Source organism: Equus caballus, chromosome 3, assembly GCF_041296265.1.
Source record: "Equus caballus isolate H_3958 breed thoroughbred chromosome 3, TB-T2T, whole genome shotgun sequence".
Lineage (NCBI taxonomy): Eukaryota > Metazoa > Chordata > Mammalia > Perissodactyla > Equidae > Equus > Equus caballus.
The window spans coordinates 29,037,777-29,061,977 of NC_091686.1; the positions used below are offsets into that span (position 1 = coordinate 29,037,777).

Sequence of the window (24,201 nt, forward strand, 5' to 3'; positions counted from 1 at the left end):
TAACCCAGATGTTCATCATCAGAGGAGTGGTTAGATAAATAACAGTAAGACTATACAAGAAAATATCAGGCAGAAGCCAAAAGGAATGAGGATGCTCTCTATGTATTGAATGGAAAGATTTCCAAGATATATTGTTAAGTGGAAAAAGCATATAGTATGCTATATGTTGTCTACAAAAGCAGGAGGAAGTCTAGATTTATTTTTGCTTGTATGTGCATAAGGAAATTCACTGGATACATAAGGGAGGTGGGAAATTGAGAAGTGGGGGAAAAGAATAAGGGAAGACTTTTAGCTGTATATATTTAAATGATCTGGGTTTATGATGCATGTAAATGTATTACATATTGGGCAATTAAATTAAATTGTTGGCCAGGGGATCAGCTCTGCCATCGGTATCTCTTATAACACTCTTTAGACGTAGAAGAGTCATGAAATGTTCGGGGTAGACTGGCCCAGAAATGGAGGAGTGCTTCTGCTCTTCCAAAACTGACATCATCTCTCCAGTTCCAGTATCCACTGCTGGGGCTGCCACACAGCAAGCATCCAACTCACATTTGCAGATGGGGGAGGAGCCAGTAAGAGGTGGGGAGGGGGCGGGAATGAATTTAAAACGGGGACCTGGGAGGCATCCTTGCTGTTGCACTATTTGCCAGTAGGGGGAGCACTAACCAACACGTGGATCCAGAATTTTTCTTTCTTCCTGCTTTGAGTTCGCCTTGTAGTCGAATTAATTTTGAGTTCCTAAGTCATAATTTGTATGCTTTCCTTTTTTAAAAAACTAATTTCCTGGACAAATTTGAGGCAACCAGTATGGACTCACTTTCCTGCCAAAAGGGGGGTTTTGCTAGTCTGTGGGGGCCATTATGGGTACATGTATGATTTCTGTAGAGCTTCTTAAGATATTTCAGAACAACCCACCAGCTCTTGCTGCTTCTGGTGCAGGAGACCTTTGGATTTTTGAGATCCCAGGAGGGCTCCACTGGCGGCCATGTTGTCCCAGCTGACTCACTTCTTAGCTGATTCAACATGTTAGGATCTTTGGGCAACTTGATATCTGAGTCACCAGGATTCCATCAAATGACCTGTTGGGACCCAGTGCTTTTTCTCCCTTAGTTGAAGTAGAGTGTTGTAAATAGTAGGAAAACCAAAGTCATCTCGAGCAGAACTTTCCAGCTGGGTGGACACAGCCATTGACCCCGTTGCTTTGCTGTCCTCCCCAGAGCTTTCTCCTACCTGTCCCACACCATCCCCGATTTCACAGACAACTGCCTGATTAACATCATGAAGTGTGGAGAAGACTTCTATGCGACCACTGAGACCAATTACATCAGGAAAATCAACCCACAGACTCTGGAAACCCTGGAGAAGGTATCAATGAATTGACAACCGGTATCACTTCCTGGTTCATGAAAAGATCCCCTGGGCGAGGCCAGGTGGCCCGCAGGAACCTACAGGAGGAGCCCCTCCTCTGATGCCCTTGGATCTTAAGCTTCCCCAGCACAGCAGTTAGCACTAGAGTCTAAGTTCCCTGCGGGCAGGGACAGCATCGTTTCATCATTGTGTCTGAATTCACTCCTAGGGCTCCCATAACAAAGTACCACAAACTACGTGGCTTAAAATAACAGGAATGTCTTCTCTCACAGTTCTGGAGGCTGGAAGTCTGAAATCAAGATGTCAGCAGGGCCCTGCTCCCTCTGAAGCCTCTAGGGGAGGATCCTTCCTTGCTTCTCCCAGCTTCTGGTGGTTTCCAGCAATCTTTGGTGTTCCTGGCTTGTAGATGCATCACTCAAGTCTTTTATAAAGATATAAATCATTGGATTAAGGCCCACCCTAATCCAGCATGACTTCATCTTAACTTGATTACGTCTATACAGACCCTCTTTCCAAATAAGGTCACATTCACAGTTCCTAGGAGTTAGGACTTCAACGTATCTTTCTTTTTGGAAGACATAATTCAGCTGATAACAGGGTCTGTAGTGCTTGGCCTTGAGTGGGAGCTCCAGGGGAGTGTGAATGAATGAATGTGCTGGAACACCCAGGACTCACTCCCAGCAGCCTTACCTTGTATTGACCTGAAGAGGGAGGCATTAGGCAGAGAGCAAGGGTACAAAAATAAATGCCCACGTAGATGCCTTTCCTGGGCAGGATCAAGTCAACACTTTCGTGAAAATCAATAGACCTGCTTTTAGTTTTCTCCGGCCGGCTGTTCGAAGCCTCGATGTCTCCGTAATACATCTTACCCATCTGTTAAAGGCAGTGCTTTTCTTAGCTGTCAAATTGTGTCCAGCTCCTTTTAAGCGAGGTGGCGTGGGTCCAATTGATGTATGCTTTCCACAACGCTACAGAGAGGAAACACTCAGAGAGAATGGAGAATTGCCTGACTTTTGGCCGGAGGCTGTGCTATTCTGGGGGAGGAAGGGCGGACAGTCAGTTCCCCGGCTACCCCATTGTTCTACGGTTGTGGCCTGTTCCTAGTGGGGGTCATTATTGAGCTTGTTAATCCAGTGTCTTTGACCAAATGTTTTTGTAACCTCTCCATTCCCAGAATAATCCTATGAGAGAGTCCTGGAGATTTATGCCTCTGTGGAATGCAAAAGGAGAGAATTTAAATGACTTAACCAGAATGACACAGAGCAGTAGCCAAGATTAGCTCTAAGGCTGCCTCTCTGCCCTAGTGGTTGCTCATGGGTTGCTCTCTGCAGTGAGGCATCCCATCTCTGCGCCTGCTGAGGACCCCAGCAGGGCCAGGGGCAGGATCAGAACAACTGCCACGGAGAACACACGCAGCTTGTCAACCCTCCTGCAACTGATTTGCTCTAGGAGCCCCCCGTGAGGTTCTATCAGGTCGCAAGAGCAAATGTCCTCTTTAAAGGTGAAGTCTGCCTTATTTTCAGATCAGGAGATGCGCAAAAATAGACATCATCTCTCCGAACCTAGAATCAGTCAGCTTTTCATGGGATTTCATTCTCTCCCATTTTTAAAACCAGGTGACTGTCGTATTTTGCAGGTTGATTATCGCAAGTATGTGGCTGTAAATGTGGCAACGTCACATCCTCATTATGATGCAGCTGGAAATGTTCTCAACATGGGCACATCCATCGTAGACAAGGGGAAGACAAAATATGTGATCTTTAAGATCCCTGCCACAGTACCAGGTCGGTCATTCTGGGATATAGTGAAGCACAGATTCGAAGGGTGGCTCCTTCTGAAGAGTTCTGATTTTAGTTGACGACGCAAGACTGAATCTGACACTTTCCCTCCTAGATGACTCAGATGACCATGAACTCACTTCTCTCCTTTAGGAGAAAAGAGGAGCTATGGGGCTTCCTCCTAGAAGAAGTGAATTCCTTTACTATTCTCACCTCTTTTTCTTTAGGCTCCAGCTCATTAATTCATTAATTTACCCATCATTCATCCATCATCTGTCCATCCTTCCTTCATCATCCATCTACCTGTCTGTCCATCCATCCATCTATTCATCCATCCATCCTTTCATCCATTTATCCTATTTTAACCTTTTCTTTAGGCTCCAGTTCATTACTTTATGCATCATCCACCCATCTTCCCACCCACCCATTCATCCATCCATTTATCCATCATCCACCCATTCATCCACCCACCCACCCACCCTTCCTTCCTCCCTTCCATCCATACATCCGGTCATTTTTTCAGTCTTCTGACGAACTTTTGTATGTCAGGGCTGTGCCTCCCACTTTCGTCCCAGCACCTGAAGCCAGGCTCCCGGCTTGTTCAGGGAGCTCAGCCCTGCTGGGTTATCCTGCAGATCTCCACCCTGTTCTCTGGGCCTTCTGGACCTTCTCCATTTAGGGCTGGGATCCTGGAGGGAAGCCCAGGCCAATTGTAATTGCACGTTCCTGAGGGGGAGGAGGGTGGGGCTCCTAGCCCTTATTTGTCCAGGACCCTCCTGGGAACCGCACCCAGGAGACCAGGCCTCTGAGGGCAGCTGGAGACAGTGCAGAACCACAAAGGTGCTTGGCCTGACCTTCTGGTTTAGGAAAACTGGTTTCCATCTGTGATCTCTGCTGGCTCCCCCACCCCTCCCCACCCCCGAGTCCTGTCAAGCTTCCTGAGCAAATTACCAGGCTCTGCTGACAGATGGGAGTCCCTGAGGTCAGAAGGTACAATGAGTATTCTTGTTAAATGGAACTCCCGTTAATTAAGCCAATGAAGGGATGTGGGGTCTAGCTTGGAATCCTAGAGCATCAGACCTGGGGATGGTCCAAGCATTCGAGTTTGCCACCTCCTATTGCAGAGGAGAACTATAAGGCCCAGGGGAATCAGGTGACATGCCCACAGTCACGCAGCTTACAGGGCGGCCACCAGCTTCATGCAAGCAGCTCCCCTCCGAGCACCGGCTCCATGTGGATGGCTTCCCTGGAATTCACACCCGTCTCCTGCCTCCAGGGCCAGGGTGCTTTTCGTTTCAATTGCTTTGTGTTCCATTTGTTTGGGGAAGAAAAGAGCTAACCCATAACCCCACAGCAGCCCTCCCACCAGCCAGCTGTTTACAATGTGCACAGGTGGCCACAAGAAAGGTGGGGACGCTTGCAGATAACTCATTATAAACCAGCCCCGGGCCTGGGTGGGGAGACCATTTGGCCAGTGTGACTCACCCTTGCAGAGGAAGAAGACTGAACGTATACTGAGCACCTCTGGTGTCTGGGCGCCGGGCGAGGTGCTGGACTACTCGGTGGTTTCATTCTGTTCCCTCCCTTCCTTCTGTGTGTCGGAATCCCTAATAACAGAGGAGGTAGCCAGGCTAAGCGGGCTGTGTCTTCTTCCCTTAGCCTTGTGCCATTGGCCATAACGATAGACCATTCCGTCAACCCTCAGTTTCCCATCTGTGAAATGGGAATCACACAGCCTACCTTGGCTGTCACAAGATAAGAAAAAGTCCCTCAACGTAGCAGATACTTAGTCTCATTGCCAGACGTTTCAGAATGGGCAATGCCAAGAGAAATTCGCGGAAACCCTATGAAATAAATTGACCTTATTGGTTCTCAGCCAAATATCAACGCTTAAGCCCGGGAAGCTGGCCCAACACCTGGGAGCTTGATAGAAATGCAGAACGTCAGGTCCCAGCCATGCCTACTGAGTCAAACTCCACATTCTTTTTTTTTTGAGGAAGATTAGCCCTGAGCTAACATCTGCTGCCAATCCTCCTCTTTTTTTGCTGAGGAAGACTGACCCTGAGCTAACATCCATGCCCATCTTCCTCTACTTTATATGTGGGATGCCTACCACAACATGGCATGCCAAGCGGTGCTGTGTCCGCACCCGGGATCCGAACCGGCAAACCCCGGGCCTCCAAAGCAGAACGTGCGCGCTTAACCGCAGCACCACCGGGCTGGTCCCTGAGTCAAACTCCACATTCTGACGTGATCCCCAGATGATCCGTGTGCACATTTAAGTTGGTAAACATTTGTTGTAAAGGACCCCAGACTAAATACTTGAGACTTTGCAGACCCCACGGTGTCTGTCGCAACTGCTCAACTCTGTCGTTATGGCTCAGAAGCACAAGCAGTATGGACCGTGCGTAAAGGAGGGTCCTGTGTCTCAAATAACCTTCATTACAAAAGCAGGTGGATGCTGGGGTAGCCCCGGGGCTGTAGTTGTAGACGCCTGGCCCAGAGGTCCAGTGGTTCAGGTGTTTCAGGTTGTAGAACCAGGTGTCCCCAGGGGGTGGGCCTGGGTGGGAAGGGCTCCGAGCCTCTGCCCCTGTGTCAGCCGGGCAGCAACCCTGTCACCGGTTGACTTGTTGGCTCTTATTCAAAGGTTCTTCTTAGGCCCAGGTCAGTCTGAGAGGCCCAGCTGCGGGTGACGGTGGCGTTGTCCCGGGGCAGCTAGGTCCTGCTGTTCCTGAGGCTTGCTTTTCTCTAGAGGACAGGAAGAAGGGGAAGAGCCCCTTGAAGCACACGGAGGTGTTCTGCTCCATCCCCGCCCGCTCCCTCCTCTCCCCGAGCTATTACCACAGCTTCGGATTCACCGAGAACTACATCATTTTTCTGGAGCAGCCTTTCAAGTTGGATATCCTCAAGATGGCGACTGCATACATCCGGGGAGTGACCTGGGCTTCTTGCCTGGCTTTCCATAGGGAGGACAAGGTAAGGACCTCCAGCCCGGCTGGGCTGGCATACCCTGCAACACGAGGACAGCCAGAGCGAGGCGTCCCCAGAAGCAGACTCTGAGATGGAGGTCGGCTTGTAGGAGATTTCTTACAGAGGGAGAGAGTGAGCTACTGTGCAGTCTCCCGGGAGGCATCAGCCAACCTTCCAGAGAGTTCTGAAGCTGCGGTGGTTCTTCAGAGTGGTCCTGAGTTAGGGCAAGGGGGCCAGGCCTTGATGCCCCCAAGTCAATAAGTCAATAGAGCAGAATGTCCTTGGACGGGAGTGTGACCTTGGGCAAGGCGGCTCTTATCAGTCGGGCAGTCTCCACTGGCCCAGCAGCAAAGCCCAGTCCTCATGGGTATCTGGGCTCCTCCAGCCTCCCCTGTCCATTGACGTGGTCCTTACAGCCTCCCTGCCACCACTGTGTACTGTCGGGGGGGAAGAGGTGTCATAGATTATTAAGACAATATAGTGGTAGAGCGTTCCTCCAGAAGGTACAACAGAAACATCTTCCATTCAGGCACATGAGCGCTAAAAGTATGTATGTGTGCATGCATGTGTGTGTGTGCGTGTATGTATGTAGACCCGTATAGACATATGTGCGTGTGTGTATATGTGTGTATGAATATATGTATGCATGCCTATTATATATGTATTTATTTATTTGCTGTTGTTACTTGTGAAAAACTCAAGTAATTCTCAGTGTCATCTATTCAAATACTACACAAGTACAGAAAGCAACACCTCAAGTCCCCTTCCCACCTCCCCGTCCCCAACACTCGCCACTCCAGAGGGAGCCATCGCTGTCCCCCCTGCTCCTCTTCCTAAGGATCATGTACATCTTTTTTTTCCCCCAGTAATTTTATTGAGATCATAATGGTTTATACCATTGTGTCATTTCGGGTGTAGATTATCATTTATCAATTTCTGAATAGACTTCATCGTGCTCACCACCAGTCATCTATTTTTTATCCGTGACCATACATGCGTGCCCCCTTGCCCCTTTCACCCACCCCCCAACCCCCTTCCCCTCTGGTAACCACTAATCTGTTCTCTTTATCCTTATATTTGTTATCTTCCACATGTGAATGACATCGTGCAGTATTTGTCTTTCTCCGTCTGGCTTATTTTGCTTAACATCATACCCTCAAGGTCCATCCATGTTGTTGCAAATAGGATGATTTTGTCTTTTTTTCTGCCTCAGTAGTATTCCATTGTATATTTATGCCACATCTTCTTTATCCGTTCATCCGCAGAAGGGCATCTAGGTGGCTTCCACATCTTGGCTATTGTGAACAACGCTGCAGTGAACATAAGGGTGCATGTATCTCTTTGGAGCATTGATTTCAAGTCCTTTAAGTACATATGCAAATATGTGTCCCCTTTGTGGTTGGCCACCTCTTTAAGGCCTATTCCCTCTTCTCAGGGAGGAGAGTGAAGTGTTTGAGGGATGGAAGGGGTTAGGTGAGGTCCCTCCTCTGCTCAGAACCTTCTAGTGATTTCCCCTCTTTCTCAGAATAAGATCCAAAGGGTCCACTCACCTGCCTAAGTCCCCACGTGCCCTCATCCCACCACTGACTCCCTGCTCACTCAGCCTCCTCCTGCACATCCTGCGCCTCCTGAATCTCAAACCAGCCAAACACATTCCTGCCTCAGGGCCTTTGCATTTTGTGTCCCCTCTGCCTGGAATGTTCTTCCCCAGATGGCTTCCTCCCTCAATTAGTCTAGGTCTCAGCTCAACACCCCCGATGCCAAGGCCTTCCTTGATGAACTTCCCTATAACAGAACCCCAGGCTCTCTCCACCCTCTGTGCTGCTTGTTTTCCTCAGTAGTGCTCATCGTCCTTGACACATTATACATTTGATCATTGACTGCTGGCTTTCCCTGCACCGGAACATAACCCCCATGAAAGCAGGAGCTTGGTTTTATTTTCTCTTTCCAGTTCCCGACAAAGTGTCTGACGTGTCGTAGGCCCTCTATAAACATTTGTGGAGTGAATGAGTGGGGCCAGGGGCCGGCAGGAAAGCCAGCTGAAGTTGGGTTTGCTCTGCAGCCATTTCCCAGACACGGCTGAGGAACGTCCCATGCGCAGGGGTTTCTGGGCCCTTCCAGGCTTCAATGTGTGGCCCCTGGGGATTCCCTGGCCTCGGAGAGTCCCACAGTGACAAGAGTTCGTGCCCCTGGGGCGGGACAGAGAGCCTGGGGAAGAGCTTTGGAATTCACTTGGAAGAGAACTTTCTGAAAAGTGCCTGTGGCTGACGCAGGGATTGGGGTCATGAGAAAGAAAAGGCGTAAAGAGAGAGAGAGGCAAATAAGCCGGGAGGAATTGGCAAAAGAACAGCCTGGAGTAGTCCCTTCCTCCCTCCCTTTCAGGAGGGTGGTTAGGCCAGAGCTGCCGAAAGAAAGAAAACACCACCCCCTTTTGGATTAGGCAACGGGGCTGCAGATGTGGCTAATTACCACCCGGAGTGATGCCGCCTCGTGACCCCCAGACATGCGTGCAGAGGCCTAATGCGCTGGTACCCACGGAGGCTCAGTAACTAGCACCGGGCACTGCAGCCCTCCAGGGCAGGGGGCGTTGCCATGACAACCACATCCAGGCGGAGCTCTGCAATGGTGGAGGTTGGAGAGAGGACCCAGAAGGGCAGACGTGGTTTGGCAGTTGTAGGGGCTCCCACGGTGGATGGAGCCCAGGAGGCCCAGAAGGCTGGCACCTGGCAGGTTCTCCCCAACTCAGCCACTGCCAGGGAGCGGGCCCAGCTGGAGTCACAGTCAAGTGAGGGGGGTAGGGGGACGGTGCACTCTGGCGGGGGGGGGGGCCTGTCCTGCTAGAGAGGCAGAGGCCCCAGCAGCAAAGCTTCCCTCCGCTCCATCTGAAAGAGATGCCACAATGACAGCTGCCATGACTCAGCGCTTCTGAGGCTGGCCCTCTGGAGGTGGGACACACAGTTTCAGAATGGGGAAGGGGCGCTCCAGGGTCACGAGCTAGGGCATGGTGGGGCTGCCTTGTCCTGACCCCAATGCCACAGTGCCAGGCCAGCCGAGGGAGAGCTGACTGCTGGCTGTGCATCTTCTTCCAGACCTACATTCACATCGTTGACCAAAGGACCAGGAAGCCCATGCCAACCAAGTTTTACACGGACCCCATGGTGGTCTTCCATCACGTCAATGCCTATGAAGAGGACGGCTGCCTCCTGTTTGATGTCGTCGCCTACGAGGACAGCAGTCTGTACCAGCTCTTCTACTTGGCCAACCTGAACCAGGACTTGGAGGAGCACTCCAGGCTCACCTCCGTACCTGTCCTCAGGAGGTTCGCTGTGCCCCTGCTCGCGGCCCAGGTAACGCGGGAAAGAGGCGGGCTTCTGTCCCAGGGCCCCGTGAGCCCGCCTGTCAAAGAAGCGACGCCCTGGTTTGATTGACACAGAAATCCAGAATGAGCTGTCCTTAAAGGAAGACAGAAACGTTTTCCATCGTTTTGGAACATATTCAGAGTAGAAACTTTAGAAAACACAGATTAAGTAAAAAGGAAAAAACATCCCCATAAACCCATTGTGGCTATATTTGTATTGCCTCCTAAAGCCCTGTCTCCATATAGACAGATAGACAGATATAGATCTGTAGGGAGATATATATGTACACATATATATTAATATATATTACATATTGATAACGCTATTAAAAATTATGTACAGTATGATTTCCTTCTCTAAAATTAATATATATTAGTTCTAAAATAATATATATATTAATTCTAAAATAATATATATTTAGAATATATATGTATATATTAATTTTGTACATATAATAATTATGTACATATATATTACTTTAAAATATTTAAATAGTATTTAAGATATGTTATTTTAAAAATAAAACATTAATATATAATATAATATATAATATAATATATAACATATAATATATTTAGAATAGATATGTAAGTACATATTAATTTACATATAATAATGCACATATGTATTATTTTAGAATTAATATATACTATTTTAGAATTAATATATATTAATTTTAGAGAAGGGAATCATGCTGTACATAATTTTTAACAGGCTTATTGAGATGTAATTCACATACCATACAGTTTACCCATTTTCATTCGTTTAAGTATGTAACTCAATGGCTTTTATTATATTCACAGTTGTACAACCATCACAACAATCAATTTTAAAACGTTTTTGTTACCCCCAAAAAACATCCTGTACCCCTTAACTATCACCCCCATCCTTCCGTTGCCCCAGCCCCAGGCAGCCCCTGGTCTCCCTTATGTCTTGAGGGTTTGCGTCTTCTGGGCGCCTCGCCTACGTGGAACCACGCGCTGTGCGGCCGGTCGTGTCTGGCCTCTCCCACTGAGCTCGCTGTCGGCGAGGCTCACCTGTGTCGTAGCACGTGTCAGAACTTCACTCCTCTGGGCGGAATAGGGCCGTACTGTTTTGTGTACTGCTTTTTTCCCCCGTTTGTGCATCTAAACATCTCTCCATGATATTAATGGTTCTTCTACAGCATCACTTTAAATGTTTGCCTGACAGTTGCTGGCAGAGATTCAGCGCCATTTGCTGACCGACCCCCTGCTATTGAATAGCCTGTTCTTGCACTAAAAATGACCACGGGGCCAGACATTGTCCTCAATTAGGGTAACGCTGCCAAGGCTCTGGGCTTGGTTTCGAAGGCAACAGAGGCTTCTGGCTCCAGAACTCACTGACTTCATGACTTGATTAATTTAAATGAAACCAAATTCAATTCTATTCCGTTCTGATGGCTCCTATTTACTAAATGAACTCTATGTGCCAGGCACTTTGCTAAGCGTTTTATTTTCCTTACCTCATTTAGTGATCATAACAACCTGTGGGAGAGGTCCTCATTTTACAGATGAAGAAACTGAGGCTCAGAGAGGTTAGGAAACGTGCCCAAGGTCACGCAGCCCAGAGTGACAGAGCCAAGATTGTTGCCTGCACCCACCGTCTCTAAACCCATACCTGTGGGTATAACTCTGCTGTTCTCCCCAGCAGCCCAACTTCTGGAAAGAGCCCAGATGGGTCACACTGACCCCTCTTGGGGCTCTGCAGGCCTGGGGAATGGAGCACACCCCTACGGAAGGCCCATGCTCCTTAATGCAGGGTCCAGGCATGCTGCCCACCAGTGAGCGGGGCCTGCGTTTAAACCCGGGCTTCTCTGACTCCAGGGTCAGAGTTCTTTCCCATCTCTGCAGCATTTCCCATCCATAGTCACTTGTCCGTCTTTGTCATGATTTTTACCATGTTTCCTGTCACCTCTGTTTAACGTTTACGAGTCACATTTTCATTTACATCAACCCCCTCTTGGCTTAACTCATTTGGGAGGAAACATATCACCACCCAATGGCGAGCCGGCTTGACTGGCTGCAGAGAGAGACGAGCAGGAGCGTGAAGCGGTGAGGATGAAGCAGAAGTCTTAAGCTCTAGACGGACACTGTTGCTTGCCAAGACCTGACCTCTTTGTTGAAAGGAGCCTTTCCAAAGTATTAGGTGTTGAAGACATAGTGGCATCTCAGTGAGACTCTCCGCTTGACCCAGGCGAGAAGATGGGAAGAGAAAAAGGAATGAACGTCCTCCCCAGGTGATTCAGGGCTATTGAATGAGTTGCCGTGTCTCACAAGATCATCACATGGGCCGCTGGCTCTGCGCTCCTGACTCTGGGAAATACCACAGTAAGGTCCCTTGAACTGTGACTCCTGGTTCCAGGCAGCAATGGGGGGGGGGGTCACAAAGCCTGGCCCCCGCCTCTCGCCCACCTCAGCCGGGGATGATGCTCAGAGAGGAAACACTCCGTGCCGCTGTCCACACACCGCGGGATCTTTAACCTCATATCACACTTGAGAAGTGATTTGCTTCCTTGGAGCCCAGCTAAGAAGTTTAGCACATATATTTTAAAAGGCGCCATGTGGTCACTCCGCTGCTTTGAAACTAGCAAAGAAGACGAGCCCTGGGAAGGGTAGCTCTGGCCACGCTTTTTAATTGCTATTTATCGTCCCCTAAAAATGTTTTCTTGCTTCACTTTCAAGTTGCCCCACCTGTGTATTAAAATAGGGAAGTCGGGCGGGCAGACGTGGCCTCTACGTCCAGATCTGGCGGCTCCAATTTTGTCCTATCCAAAGGCGTGTTAGGGGAGGATTGTGGGAGAGGTCGCCCTTTCTCATAATGCCTTTCGGTCTGGGGCCTTTGCACATCCCGGTCCCCCTGCCTGCAGCCCTGTCCTCTTCCCATCAGACTCCATTCGGGTCCTGGGGCTCTGAGATCAGGCCCAGACCAGCAAAGGCAGAACCTCAGGGGGCGGGGCCTAGGGGTAGGCTTGGCCTCAGAGCCCCCAGGGGATTCTAATTCACAGCCAGGGAGCAAACTCCGGTTCACCCTTCAGGTCTCAGCGTCCTGACTCCCCTCAGATGAGTTTGTACACTCTGCTGGCACCTGCAGCTCTTTGCTCCATGTTTGTCTCAGCTATAATGAACTTGGTCAGCGGCCCCTTCGTGTTAAAGCTCTGAGAGGGCCGGACTCTTTGTCATGGGGGTCTGGCACTGGGTGGGTTCTCATTAAGCTCTAAAATATTTTCGATGAATGAATGAGCGAAAAATGCCAAGAGAGGTCTCTAAAAGGGCACTGGGTCTTCCTTTTGCATCTGGAACATTTCCCCGAGCGGAAAGTGCTTTCCACATGGAACGGGCAACAGTGGAGTATATGCAAAAGTCTGGAACTTCCCAGCTGCCCCAGATTCTCTTGCGTTTGGGCCAGCTGAGGGGGAAGGAGGGGGGCGTGCCTGTTTGGGTAGGATGGCTCCTGGGTTGTCTAAGGCAGGGCTGGGCTGGGAGGGGCGTGGGCGTGTGCAGACAGTCACTGCCGTGCCCTGCCCTCTGCCTACAGGGCTCTGTGCACCGCCTCCTGGTGGGTTCATGAGCGCTTGACTGCCATCCCCACAGCCATCCAGGCGGGCGGCATCTTGACCCAGAACGGGTGGCTTCAGCCCCCATCTCAGTAGATGTGGTTTTTTTTCTTGTCCAAATGCAGAAATGAAGATCCAATAACAAGAGATGCCACCGTTTACCGAGGGCTCACTATGTGCCAGGCCCCGTGTTAGGTGCTGTTTCTACTGTTAGACCCCAGTAAGGGGGACCCCTACTCTGGCCTTGGCACTCTGGGGGGTCCTGATCTGGTCTTTCTCTGACAGTATCCCTCTCCACAGGGTGAGGAGTTCACAGGGCCAAGGGGTCGTGCCCACTCAGAGGGGCACTGTCTCCCGCCCCAACCTTGAACCAGAATCCTGGAATTCCTGCCCAAAGAGGCCGGAGCCTGCTCGCAGCGCCTGCCTCTGTCCTCCTAAAGAGGGGTCAGGGACGGGAGCCCAGGCCCAGAGGCTGGCCCTCATTCTGCTGCCCTATTCCAACTCAGGACACCAGAGAGTCCTAGAATCCTAGATGCTCACCCATCCTCCCAGACCAGCACTGTGCAATGGGACCTGCCGCCATTATGGAACCTTCTCTGTCCAGCGCAGCAGCCAGTAGCCACGTGTGCTACTGAAATGGGGCTGGTACAGCTGAGGAACTGAATATTTAATTGTACTTCATTTTAATTTAAAATTTAACTTAGCCACTTGTGGCTAGTGGCTGCATATTGGACAGCGCCGTTCCACAACATTACGAAGGTCTGTGTCAAGGCAGGGGGAGAGAACGGTATTTTACTTAACAATTTGATGTATTTAGACATAGGGTTGGTGGGGCTCCACTCTCGCCCTGGGTCCTGCAAGTTTGAGGCACTGTTAAATGCTTTGCACGCTTGTCGCCTAATCTGTATGACAGCCGTCTGAGTTATTTATTAGCCCCATGACTGCAGCTGAGAGAGAAAGTCACATGCCCGACATGGCAGAATTATCTGTGGAATCTGAGTTGGGATTTGAAAGCGTGTCTTCTGGCTCCGAGTTACAAACCACGATGTGCCTGGTCCTGGACCAGGTGTTCTCATAACCATGTTTTAATTTAACCCTCACCATAACCCTCAGACGCAGGTCAAAGCAATCTCGCTTATACCCACCACCCAACCAAAAGTTACGAATTGCACCCGTGTTTTACGAAGGAGGAGGCAGGCTGGGGAGTCTGAGGGGCCTGCTCGCATGCACGTAGAAGGCTGTGGACTTTCACACCCAGTGCTACCGAACTCCACTGCCAGTGTGTCCAGGGCTACTCTGATTACCGCTTCTTCGGGGGTTCCCTCGGGTTTAAGAATTCCAAAGCAAGCCTGGAAGATTTGGTTGAATTCTGGCTGGAAAGCGATGTCCTCCCCAAGCTGAGCATGTTGGCGGCTGAAAGCCACCGAGTCATGTTCGTTACCGCTGTGTGTGGAAAACTTCACAGTTTATCCCTCAACCAGTCTGACCAGTTTCTGGCTGGCGTTACAAGACGTCTCTGCAGATCGACTCCCTGAGAATCAGGCCCAGGACGTGCACAGGAGGCCTGCTCGTCTCATGCGACCAGCAAGGTACCAGGCAGGGCCTCCCACCAATCTGCTGCTGCGCAGCTGGCGGCATTTAGAGCCTCTGTTTGTAAGACACTGCCTGTGTGCCAGCGCAAGGTGGCTTTTTCATGCACTTTGTCTCATTTATTTCTTAGAACCATCCTGCAGAGCGCATGTTTTGGCCCTTGACAGTTGAAAGAAAAGCTTATTGAGTCATGCATTCACTCATTCACTGGGCATTTTATTCCTGGAGTCTGACTATGTGCCATGCACCGAACAAAATCTGGTCACTGTCGTCATAGGAAGACAGCATAAAAGAAGAAAGTAGCTCCATAAAGGAGATCATTACAGCTTGGGACAAATGCCTTGGAGACACTGCAGATTGAGTTGTTCCAGAAGGGGATGTTTGAGCCGAGACCTACAGGATGCGGACAGGACGGGCCAGCCCAGCCTCAGGGCCTTTGCACCTGCTTTGCCCTCTGCCTTCGATGCTCTTGCTTCTGAGCAGAAGAATCACAATGTGAAGGGCCCAGGCTCTGCTTCTCTCTGTGTGACCTTGGACAAGCTACTTTCCTTCTCTGGACCTCTGTTTCCTCTTCTGTAAATTGGGGAATTGAACGAAACAAATCTTAAAAGGCCCTTGCAGTTCAACCACTAAGATATAGTAAATTTTCCCACTTCCCAGCAAAAAGCTGCTATTCTTCAAATAGGTTTCTTTTGACTATAAAAGTTCATTTTGGAAATTTTGGAAAGCAGAGAAAAGTTTAAATGAGAAGTCAGCCATAACACTAATTCTTGCCCTCTCAACTGCCGGAAGGCAGGAACTCGGGGTCTTGTTCCTCATTCTCCTCTAGGGCCTAACCCGAACTCACCCCTAGTGGTAGTGGCAGTAATGTAATAATAATAGTAAAAAAAAAAAAAAAATGATATTGTCAACAGCAGCTAACAATTATGTAGCACTTCCTGCTAACCAGGCCCTCGTGTAAATCATTTGCAAGGATTATTTTATTTGAGCTGCACAGTAACTTGGGGCCGCATATACTGTTTCTATGATGCATACACTATTTACACGCTGTGTATACGATGCCTCATTATCCAGATGAGGAAACCGAACTTCAGAGATGCTAAGTGACTTGCTCAAGGCCCCGTAGCTAGTATGCAGGGGAACAGGGAGTGATGGAGGTTTGATTAACGTGTAACCAATCGTGTTACATCCCTCTCCTGGGTTACTATGATGATAACAAGGTATCGAAAAGAGCCAAATCTGGTGGCAACTTGAGACCAAGGAATGTCCTTGGTAGATATTTTTCTCCTAAGCAATTTTTATTACGTTTGTTTTCGTTTCAGCAGTGATACATTTTCATATGAGAAAATACTAAAAATATTGATAAGCATAGAAAAAGAAATGAAAGTCCCCCTAATCCCACCACCCACTCAGTTGTTAATATTTGGTATATTTCTCCCAGGCTCTTTACAATATAATTTTTTTTTTCGCCTGGTTGAGCTCAAACTGCGTATGCAATTTACTCTGCTGCCGTTTCCACTCAGTGTTCTACCATGAGCATTTCCCCTGTTATTATGAACTCTTCATAAACATCCTTTTAATGACTGATGCGACCTTTTACAGGTGGATCATCCAGTATTTAAAAAGTGAGAACTTAGAAGTACATCATTTCACCTGTGAGGGAAGGGCAGCCCGGAGTAGAAAAGAGAGCCAGGGTTTTAGGGGCCCCAGTCCTACCACCCACCAGTGATGCCATCTTGGGAGAGTCACTTCGAATCACCAATCCTCATTTTTAGCTGAGGATCGGAATACCAATAACCTAATAGCCGCTCCCTGTGATTAATGTGAGGCCGGAACTCGATAAGATATGCTAAAGCAGTTTTTAGATGTACACGGTGAAGCGAATGTTGGCTCTGAATAACAGATTTTCATTTGGGGGAAAAACTCATTCTTTCAGGATGCAGAAGTGGGCTCCAATTTAATCAAACTGACATCTACAACAGCAAGAGCCCTGAAGGAAAAAGACAACCAAGTCTACTGCCAGCCAGAGTTGCTTTATGAAGGTAAAATGCACCCTCTCTCCCTGGGTCGAGGGAAGGGGCGGAACTTGGTGAGGACCCCTGAGGCCTCTTTGGATAATACCTGCTTCTGATGCAGAGGAGTTGTGCGTGGACGAGGGACAAAGAGGAACACTCTCGGGATGCCCCAATGAAAAGCATCCGGGACAATTCTCTCTCATATATCGTCAAACACCTCCCAGACAGGCACTTCCACCCTTTATTAGAACAACCAAAATGTGTCTAGACATTGCCAAAGTCCCGTGGGGGTGGCACCATTGCCCTGATTGGGAACCACTGCCCTAGAATATAAGCCCATGAGGCAGGGACCACGTTTCTCAGTCAGTGTATCACCAGCACGTGACAAAAGTCTGACTTAGAGGGGTCTGTGGCTCAGCACTGAAGTTGGAATGAACGAGCTCGCCCAAGGACAGTCAGCTAAAGAGTGGCAGGGCGTGGCTCTGAACTGGGAGCCTTGCTCCCTGTGTCGCTGCCCCGTGCCAGGGCAAGTGTCTGGAAGGCCACACTCCTGGGGACTTTTCTAGGATGACCTCAGATTTGCCCTTGAGAACTACTGTAAACAGTGTCCCATGGATCCTATAACAGGTTCTGTGTGGCACCCCAGCCTCTTGGGGTCTTCACAAGTGAAAGTGTGTGTATCGGTCCCAGTTCTTAAGGCATCAGCTTCCATCTCTGCTCACCAGCCGCAGCGTTATATGGGCTGACGCAGACTTAAAACATTATGGTCTTTTTGTTTTTGAGAAGAGAATTCTTGTTTATTGCAGCAATCTTGGGCAATACTGAAAAGGATGACAATGGACAAATCCCTCACCATCGCTCCACCCGTGACAAGCCTTAGGAAATATCCTTCCAGTCTTCTTATCATCTAGGCATTGCTTGGCACACACCAGGCCCTCTTCTGGGGCTGCTCAGACATCCTCTCTTTCATCCCGACAGTCTCATCCTGTTATCATTGACACTAGATGAGTTCATGCACATAAGAGGCCTTGCTTAGGTCCCGACTGGTACTGAGAGTCCAGCAAAGGTAGCTGTTATCAGAACAACTCGAAGAGGCGGGTGTTGGCACATATCATTCTTGTTTTAGAGCTGCGGATGGCAAAGCTGAGAATAATTCAGTAACTTGCCCAAAGATGGACAGCAGAGCCAGGATCTGCACCCAGGTTTCTTTAACTCGAAAACCCTTAACCTCTGCGTTTATAGTTTTACGAAAAGTGTACGATACCATCTAGAATGTTCTGAAACATCTGCTTCCCTTTACTAAATGTAGCCTGAGAATTTTCCCACATCCTGGAGATTCTTCAAGAGCATGGTTTTGATAGCTGCACAGAGCTCACAGGGATGAATCATACTTTACTTAACCAAGTGCCTATAGCTGGTCATTTGCAGGATGGAGGTAAGGGTTGGGGGGGGGGGTGTTGAGGGGCCCAGAAGCATCATGGGAAGTCTCAGGTCTACTCTGGGGCCAACTGTGGGCATCTTTTTCTGATTTAAGTATGTGGGTGGTCCCTCCTCTTCACTTTCATCTTGACCTGTCTCTTGGAAATTTCACGATTACTCACCTGTGGGATTGGCCGTCTTCCCATCTCAGTGGTGCATTCCCTGAACTCCCCACTGAGCCTGATACCCATTTATGCCTTGGGTCCTTTTCAGGAGGCCTCCACGTGGCAAATATTTGCATCCCTCCTCCTCTTTTCTTGGACATTGTGTTTTCCCCAGCAGTTGGCTCCAACGGCCTGGAATATTTCATAAGAGGGAGACTTTTCAATATTCAGACTTAGAAATTTAGTTTGACACAACCGGCCTATGTAAATATAGATGCATTTACATGGGCAAAATTTTAAGGTTTTTTTGGATTATAAAAGTAAAAGGTAAAATGAAAATTTCACATAATGAGAAACTTAGAATGTACAATATAAAATATAAACTCTAAGGAAGTTATAATATATGCTTCTCAACTTTTTCTCCAAACTTGTAACAGAGTGGAATAATTCTATAACCAGCCTTTTACACTTAATCGTATGATATGGACATTTACCCATGTTTTTAAAATTCTTTGTAAATATTATTTTTACATAATGTCATTATATGAGTTTACCAGGGGTTTTTTTAACTCTCCCCCATTGATACTCCTTTCCAAAGCTTCAGAAGTTTCTGTTCACACCCACACACACGTGTGTACACACGAGTACTTTATTTTAAAGAGCTTTAAAAAAGTTGCAGTCCCCTCTGATTTTAATCATGCAATTCTCTTTGATTTCTATCTGGGGTAATTAAAGATATTTACATACTTAAAAACCTAGCTCTATCTTACCTTGTTCCTGAACCTTCTAACAGAGCTGGGGTAATTATCAGAGGGTCCCTCATCCTGCCCTGTGACCACCTTTGATCCAGTCTGGGGCCTTGATCAAGTTCAGGGGTCCTGGCTGGGAGCTGTTTTAATGGAAAGACGCCTGCTTGGCCCGGAAGGCGGATGCCTCCAGTCCTTGTGGTAGGGCTTCATCAGCTGGGTCTTCTCTCTAGGCTTAGAGCTGCCTCGGATCAATTATGCTCACAACGGGAAGCGATACCGATACGTCTTTGCCGCTGAAGTTCAATGGAGCCCCATCCCAACCAAGGTACTCATCCCCGTGCGATTGCAACCTACAACGATGGTGTCCGCCTGTGAAGCTGAATTCTCAATCTGAGTGACCTTGATCAGAAAAGGCAGGTCCCTGGGGACGGGAGGTAGGTCAGGCTATGAGGTCAGTTTGGGACAAAATGCATTTGAGGCATTAATGGACCATCCAAGAGAGGGAGCCGTACCTAATGGGCTGACGCTCAGGAAAGGGGTCATGGCTCAAGTTTATTCACTGATTTCTTTATTCAATTCATGTTTATCAAGCGTCAAAGCTGTGCGACAATGTGGTGGACACCGAGGATAAAAGGGAACAGGCCGACCCAATGCCTGCCGTCAAGGATCTCACCCTCTCAAGCAGAGAGGGTCGAGCTGAAACTTGGAAGGCTTATTTTCTTTGTTAAAATACTATTTGTTGAACATTTGCTGTATCCCAGGGACAATGCTAAGTGCTGTGCAGTCACTTGTCCTTGATGTCCTCATTTGGCAATAATAAAATGGAAAATCGTTTTTAAAAAATGCAAACAGTGCAGAAATGCACAACACGAAAAATGAAGCTTCCCACACACACATACGCACACACCCCAGGTCACTCCCCGCTAATCCCTCTCCCTACAGGGAAACGGGCCTGCTAGAGGTAAAGAGAAGTCCAAGGACTTGCACTTTTGAAATAACAAAAGAATCATATTATACTTTAAAGGTTTGCATTGAATACATTAGTTTGTTTAACACATAAAAATTGCAATGAAATGCCAACAACTAGATACATTCAGGATCTTTATTTTTCAAAGAATTCAGTGTGTAATGTCAGCTCTGTGGAGGAGGGAGGACCTTTGTTTCAGCTGGAGGAGGAAAGCTGACTACTTTCGTTTCTGACCAGGGCCAGATGTCACTTGGGGTCTTCGTTGAAGGGGCTTAACCTCCTCTCTCAGTGGGCCTAGTGCCTTCCTGTTCGCAGGGAACAAGCATGCTCTCCAACAGGTCACTCTGTGTTTCTCCTCTTTGGATGAACAGATCCTAAAATATGACATTCTCACGAAGTCGTCCTTAAAATGGGAAGAGGAGCATTGCTGGCCGGCGGAACCACTGTTTGTGCCCACACCGGGTGCCGAGGACGAGGATGATGGTAAGACTCTGGGAAGGACCACCCGCTGGCTGCACTCTGCTCGTGATCATTCCGCAAACAGAGACATCCTTTGGGGGCGGTGACCCCGCCCCATCACACAGCTGATGAAGTCACAATTTGAAGCCCAGGTCTGTCTGTGTCCAACATGGAGGGATTAGGGAGTCCCAGGACCACCCTTACTTCTGACACCAGCTGCACATTCAGGGGTCCCCAAACCCACCCTTGGTATCAATAGAAACACTCACAGAACACACTGAAACTCTTATACTCGTGGTTACAGTTTATCACAGCAAAAGGATGCTGGTTGAAAGAGAAGAGGAGCCTGGGACAGAATCCAGCACATTGCACGTGTGCAGCTTCCGAGTGTCCTCTCCCAGGGGAGTCACGGCCCATGCTGACGTCTCCCAACGATACCCAGGGAGGATGCCCACCCAAGCGCTGTTGTCAGAGCTTATCAGGGGCTTGGTCACGCAGACATGGTTGACCTCCCATGTGGTTGACCTTTAGCCTCCAGCCCCTCTGGAGGTCAAGCCCAGAGTCTCCACCTAACTCACTTTGTGAGGATAGATTATCTGGCTGCCCCCAGGTAAACGAAGACACTGTCATCAGCAGGACAGTCAGGGCTGAGAGGTCACCTCCCAGGGGCAAAGGTCAGCCGTCCCTTTGGGGGACATTAAATTGTTTGTGACACAAAAGCCTACTTCCTTTCCACTGAGCACACCACCCTCTCCTGGAGTGTCGGAGGGTCGTGTGAATCTTGGTTTTAAAATTCATTGCCATGGCCGGATCAGACCCCTCACTATCTCTAAGCAGGTAACTTTTTCGTGGAGCACACAAAAATGCATATGTCGCCCACCTCTCTTTTCGAGGTTTCCCAATGACCAAGTGTTCCTTTCCCTCATTGATTCTGCCTTTGCCCCAGCAACGCCCTGCCCACACCCCTGGGGATGCTAAGGAGGGTAACCTGAACTGTGGGTGGGGCTGCCCACACCTGCTGGGGAGGGCAGGCTCTGCTACTGAGCCTGCCAGCTGCTTCCCTCAGGTGAGAAGGGAGCGGTCCACCTGGGCCATGTCTTCCCGCTGATTACGCGTGGCACGGCACGCTGGGTGGGGGACCCCACGTCATTGTCCTCTCCGAGATGGGGGATTGTCGGTACCCACTCCTGCTGAGGCTGGCCTCCCACTGGGCTGCATGGATGGGTCCCATCCATTCTCTCCATGGGTAGGGAATAGCACTGTCTTCATTTCACCAAAGGAGAGACACAGAGAGTGGAGTAACTTACCCAGGGTGGCACACCCAGTGCCTACAGAGGTAGGATTTGAATCCAAGCTGATCTGACTTCAACTCTGCTCAGCTGCTCTGAGACCCTGGTGGGCTTGGGAGGAACCACAAGCATTTGCTAGAAGTTTGGGTGCATTGTTTTGTTTAATCCTCTATCTCTTGAGAGTGAGTGCTTAGAATATTTCCATTTTACAGAGGGAAAAGCTGAGGCTGCTGGCATGCTGCACGTGCATGAGGTGAACTGGGCTCATTCAAATGCCATTTGAGAGCAACTAGTCTGAGTTTAGCCAAGTGACGTATATTAGCCTAAATGCAGAATCAAAACTGATTCTCTATGATCAGAGTTTCTAAACTGCAGGAAAATAGCCGTTCTTCAATGCATGCAATAATTTACAAAGTGCTCTCACAATTCCCTGTGCAAGAGATCCTCTCAGCAACCCTGTGAGGGTTGAGAGGGTTATCCCCACTCTACAGATGAAGAGACTGATGTTCAGAGAGCTATAGGGACTTGTCCAGCCAGTGCTGGAACCAGGTCTTCTGATTCCCAGCCCTCTGATTTCCCTGGCCTTTCCATTCTGCTCACACAGAATATCAAATTCACTGCCCTTCTGTTTTGATTAGATACTTCAGTTCAAAGAGGACAGCAAGATATAGCTGAGAAACATCCCTCCAGCTGGAGGAGGTTCAAGGCTGTGCTTTGACGAAGTGTCTCTTTTTGTTCCCCAAAGGAATTATCTTATCAGCGATTGTCTCTACTGATCCACAGAAGCCACCTTTTCTGCTTATTCTGGATGCCAAAAGCTTTACAGAATTGGCTCGGGCATCCATTGATGTTGATATGCACCTGGACCTCCATGGGTTATTCATCCCAGATGCAGACTGGGATGCGAGGAAGCAGACCCCTTCCCAGGAAGCATGGGACAGGGCTTCTGACTGCCACGGGGCCCCGCAGACCTGAGACTCAGCCCGGGAGGAACAGCTCCCCTGGCAGCCTCCCAGCACTCCAGGCCTTATTCCTCTCTGGGTGGAGGGCAGGTCCTTCGTTTCATTTTGAACTTTATTCTTTCCCCGGTTGCTTTGAGACAACGGTATGGAGACAGAGCTTGTCAGTATCTTCTCTTTCATCTTATTTTGGCCATAAAAACCTTGTTTGAAAGCCGATCAAATATCTGTTGATTAGCTCCAGCACTTCTAAGAATGCCCCTTTCTTTTATCATAAAGACCGTGACCATGAATCGGAAATTGTATCATCACGTGATCATCGTTCTTAGAATGAGCGGCCACTGACATATGACAGAAGAGACAGAGAAATCGTTATCATTGCTCCTTCCTGCCTCCTCTCTCTTCCTTCCCCCTCTCCCTTCTTCCCAGTGGACTAGATTGTCATCTGGGAGTTCTAGCTTTCTCAATCATGCCCTGTTCGTAAATTATGTGGCCGAGAAGGCGTGTTGCTCTGTGGTCATTCTATGCAAGGCATGGCATAGTATAAAATAATAAACACTTTAGAGTCTGTTCAGACCTCATTTTATTTTTACATGGCTTCTTTCCTCTGAAGTTCTTCTGAGGCAATAAAATGAAGTGGTGGTGCTGGACGGTTGATAGCCAGCTAGATGCCCCATTGTACAATCAATGGGACAAGAGATTGGTGTGGGAATCCCCCTTTACAGGAGGAGGTTAAGGGACTGGACACTGACCCCACTGGCCGTGGCCAAGGGGCTAGAATCCAGGACTGAGTCCTAGGCCAGGGCTGGCATGAGGGGTTCTTGCCTGATGCTGAGAACCAGGGCAGTGAGCCACGCCCATGTCTGTATGGGAAAGGAGCTTCCCCAAGCTGAAGGTGCTGCCAGGATGGAGCAGGCATTTGGCGCAGAGGTGGAGGGAGGTTGGTAGTTGGGATGGAGGAAGCTGGGAACAAGCCAAGCAGGGTCCCAGATGAGTCCTGGGAGCCCCCTGTACATCTGAGTCTCACCTTTATAGTCTGTGGGTGCTGGATGCCCGGGATAGAGGCACAAAAGGCAGCCCAGATAATGCCCAAGTGCTCACGTCATGGGCTCAGGAGAGCTGGGATTCCACCCTTATTCTGCACTTGCCTCCTCCCGAGTCTGGATTTTGTTCAGTCACCAGTGGGGATTCAATGACATGTCTTGAGGACATGAAGGAATCTCTGGTGTCAGTGCATGGAATACCCCAGAGGGGGCAGACCTCTGAAGGATGGTTTTGGCTTTTGCTCTGCAGCCACCATGAAGCCATAGTTTCCACTCAAATGTAGGCTCCATCAGGTCAGGGATTGGGGTTTTTTGTTTTGTTTTGAGGAAGATTAGGTCTGAGCTAACATCCACCACCAATCCTCCTCTTCTTGCTGAGGAAGGCTGGCCCTGAGCTAACATTCTTGCCGATCTTCCTCTATATGTGGGACACCTACCACAGCATGGCATGCCAAGCAGTGCCATGTCCGCACCAGGGATCCGAACCGGGGAATC

At 48.9% G+C, this 24,201-nt stretch overlaps 1 protein-coding gene across 2 annotated transcripts in view; it reads left to right on the forward strand.

The window, feature by feature from the left end:
• Positions 1-23,244, forward strand: part of BCO1 (beta-carotene oxygenase 1) — a 36,303-nt gene extending 13,059 nt beyond the window's left edge. The window contains exons 4-11 of one of the 2 annotated variants that reach the window (XM_001499593.7): positions 1,221-1,368; positions 3,008-3,155; positions 5,902-6,125; positions 9,209-9,466; positions 16,579-16,684; positions 19,220-19,314; positions 20,328-20,439; positions 22,450-23,244. In XM_001499593.7, coding sequence (XP_001499643.5) covers positions 1,221-1,368; positions 3,008-3,155; positions 5,902-6,125; positions 9,209-9,466; positions 16,579-16,684; positions 19,220-19,314; positions 20,328-20,439; positions 22,450-22,679 — 1,321 coding nt within the window. In that variant the 3' untranslated portion in view covers positions 22,680-23,244. Of the gene's footprint in view, positions 1-1,220; positions 1,369-3,007; positions 3,156-5,901; positions 6,126-9,208; positions 9,467-16,578; positions 16,685-19,219; positions 19,315-19,580; positions 19,833-20,327; positions 20,440-22,449 lie in introns of those variants that run through there. The other variant, XM_070262095.1, reaches the window with a different exon arrangement.
• The last annotated feature ends 957 nt before the right edge of the window (positions 23,245-24,201 follow it).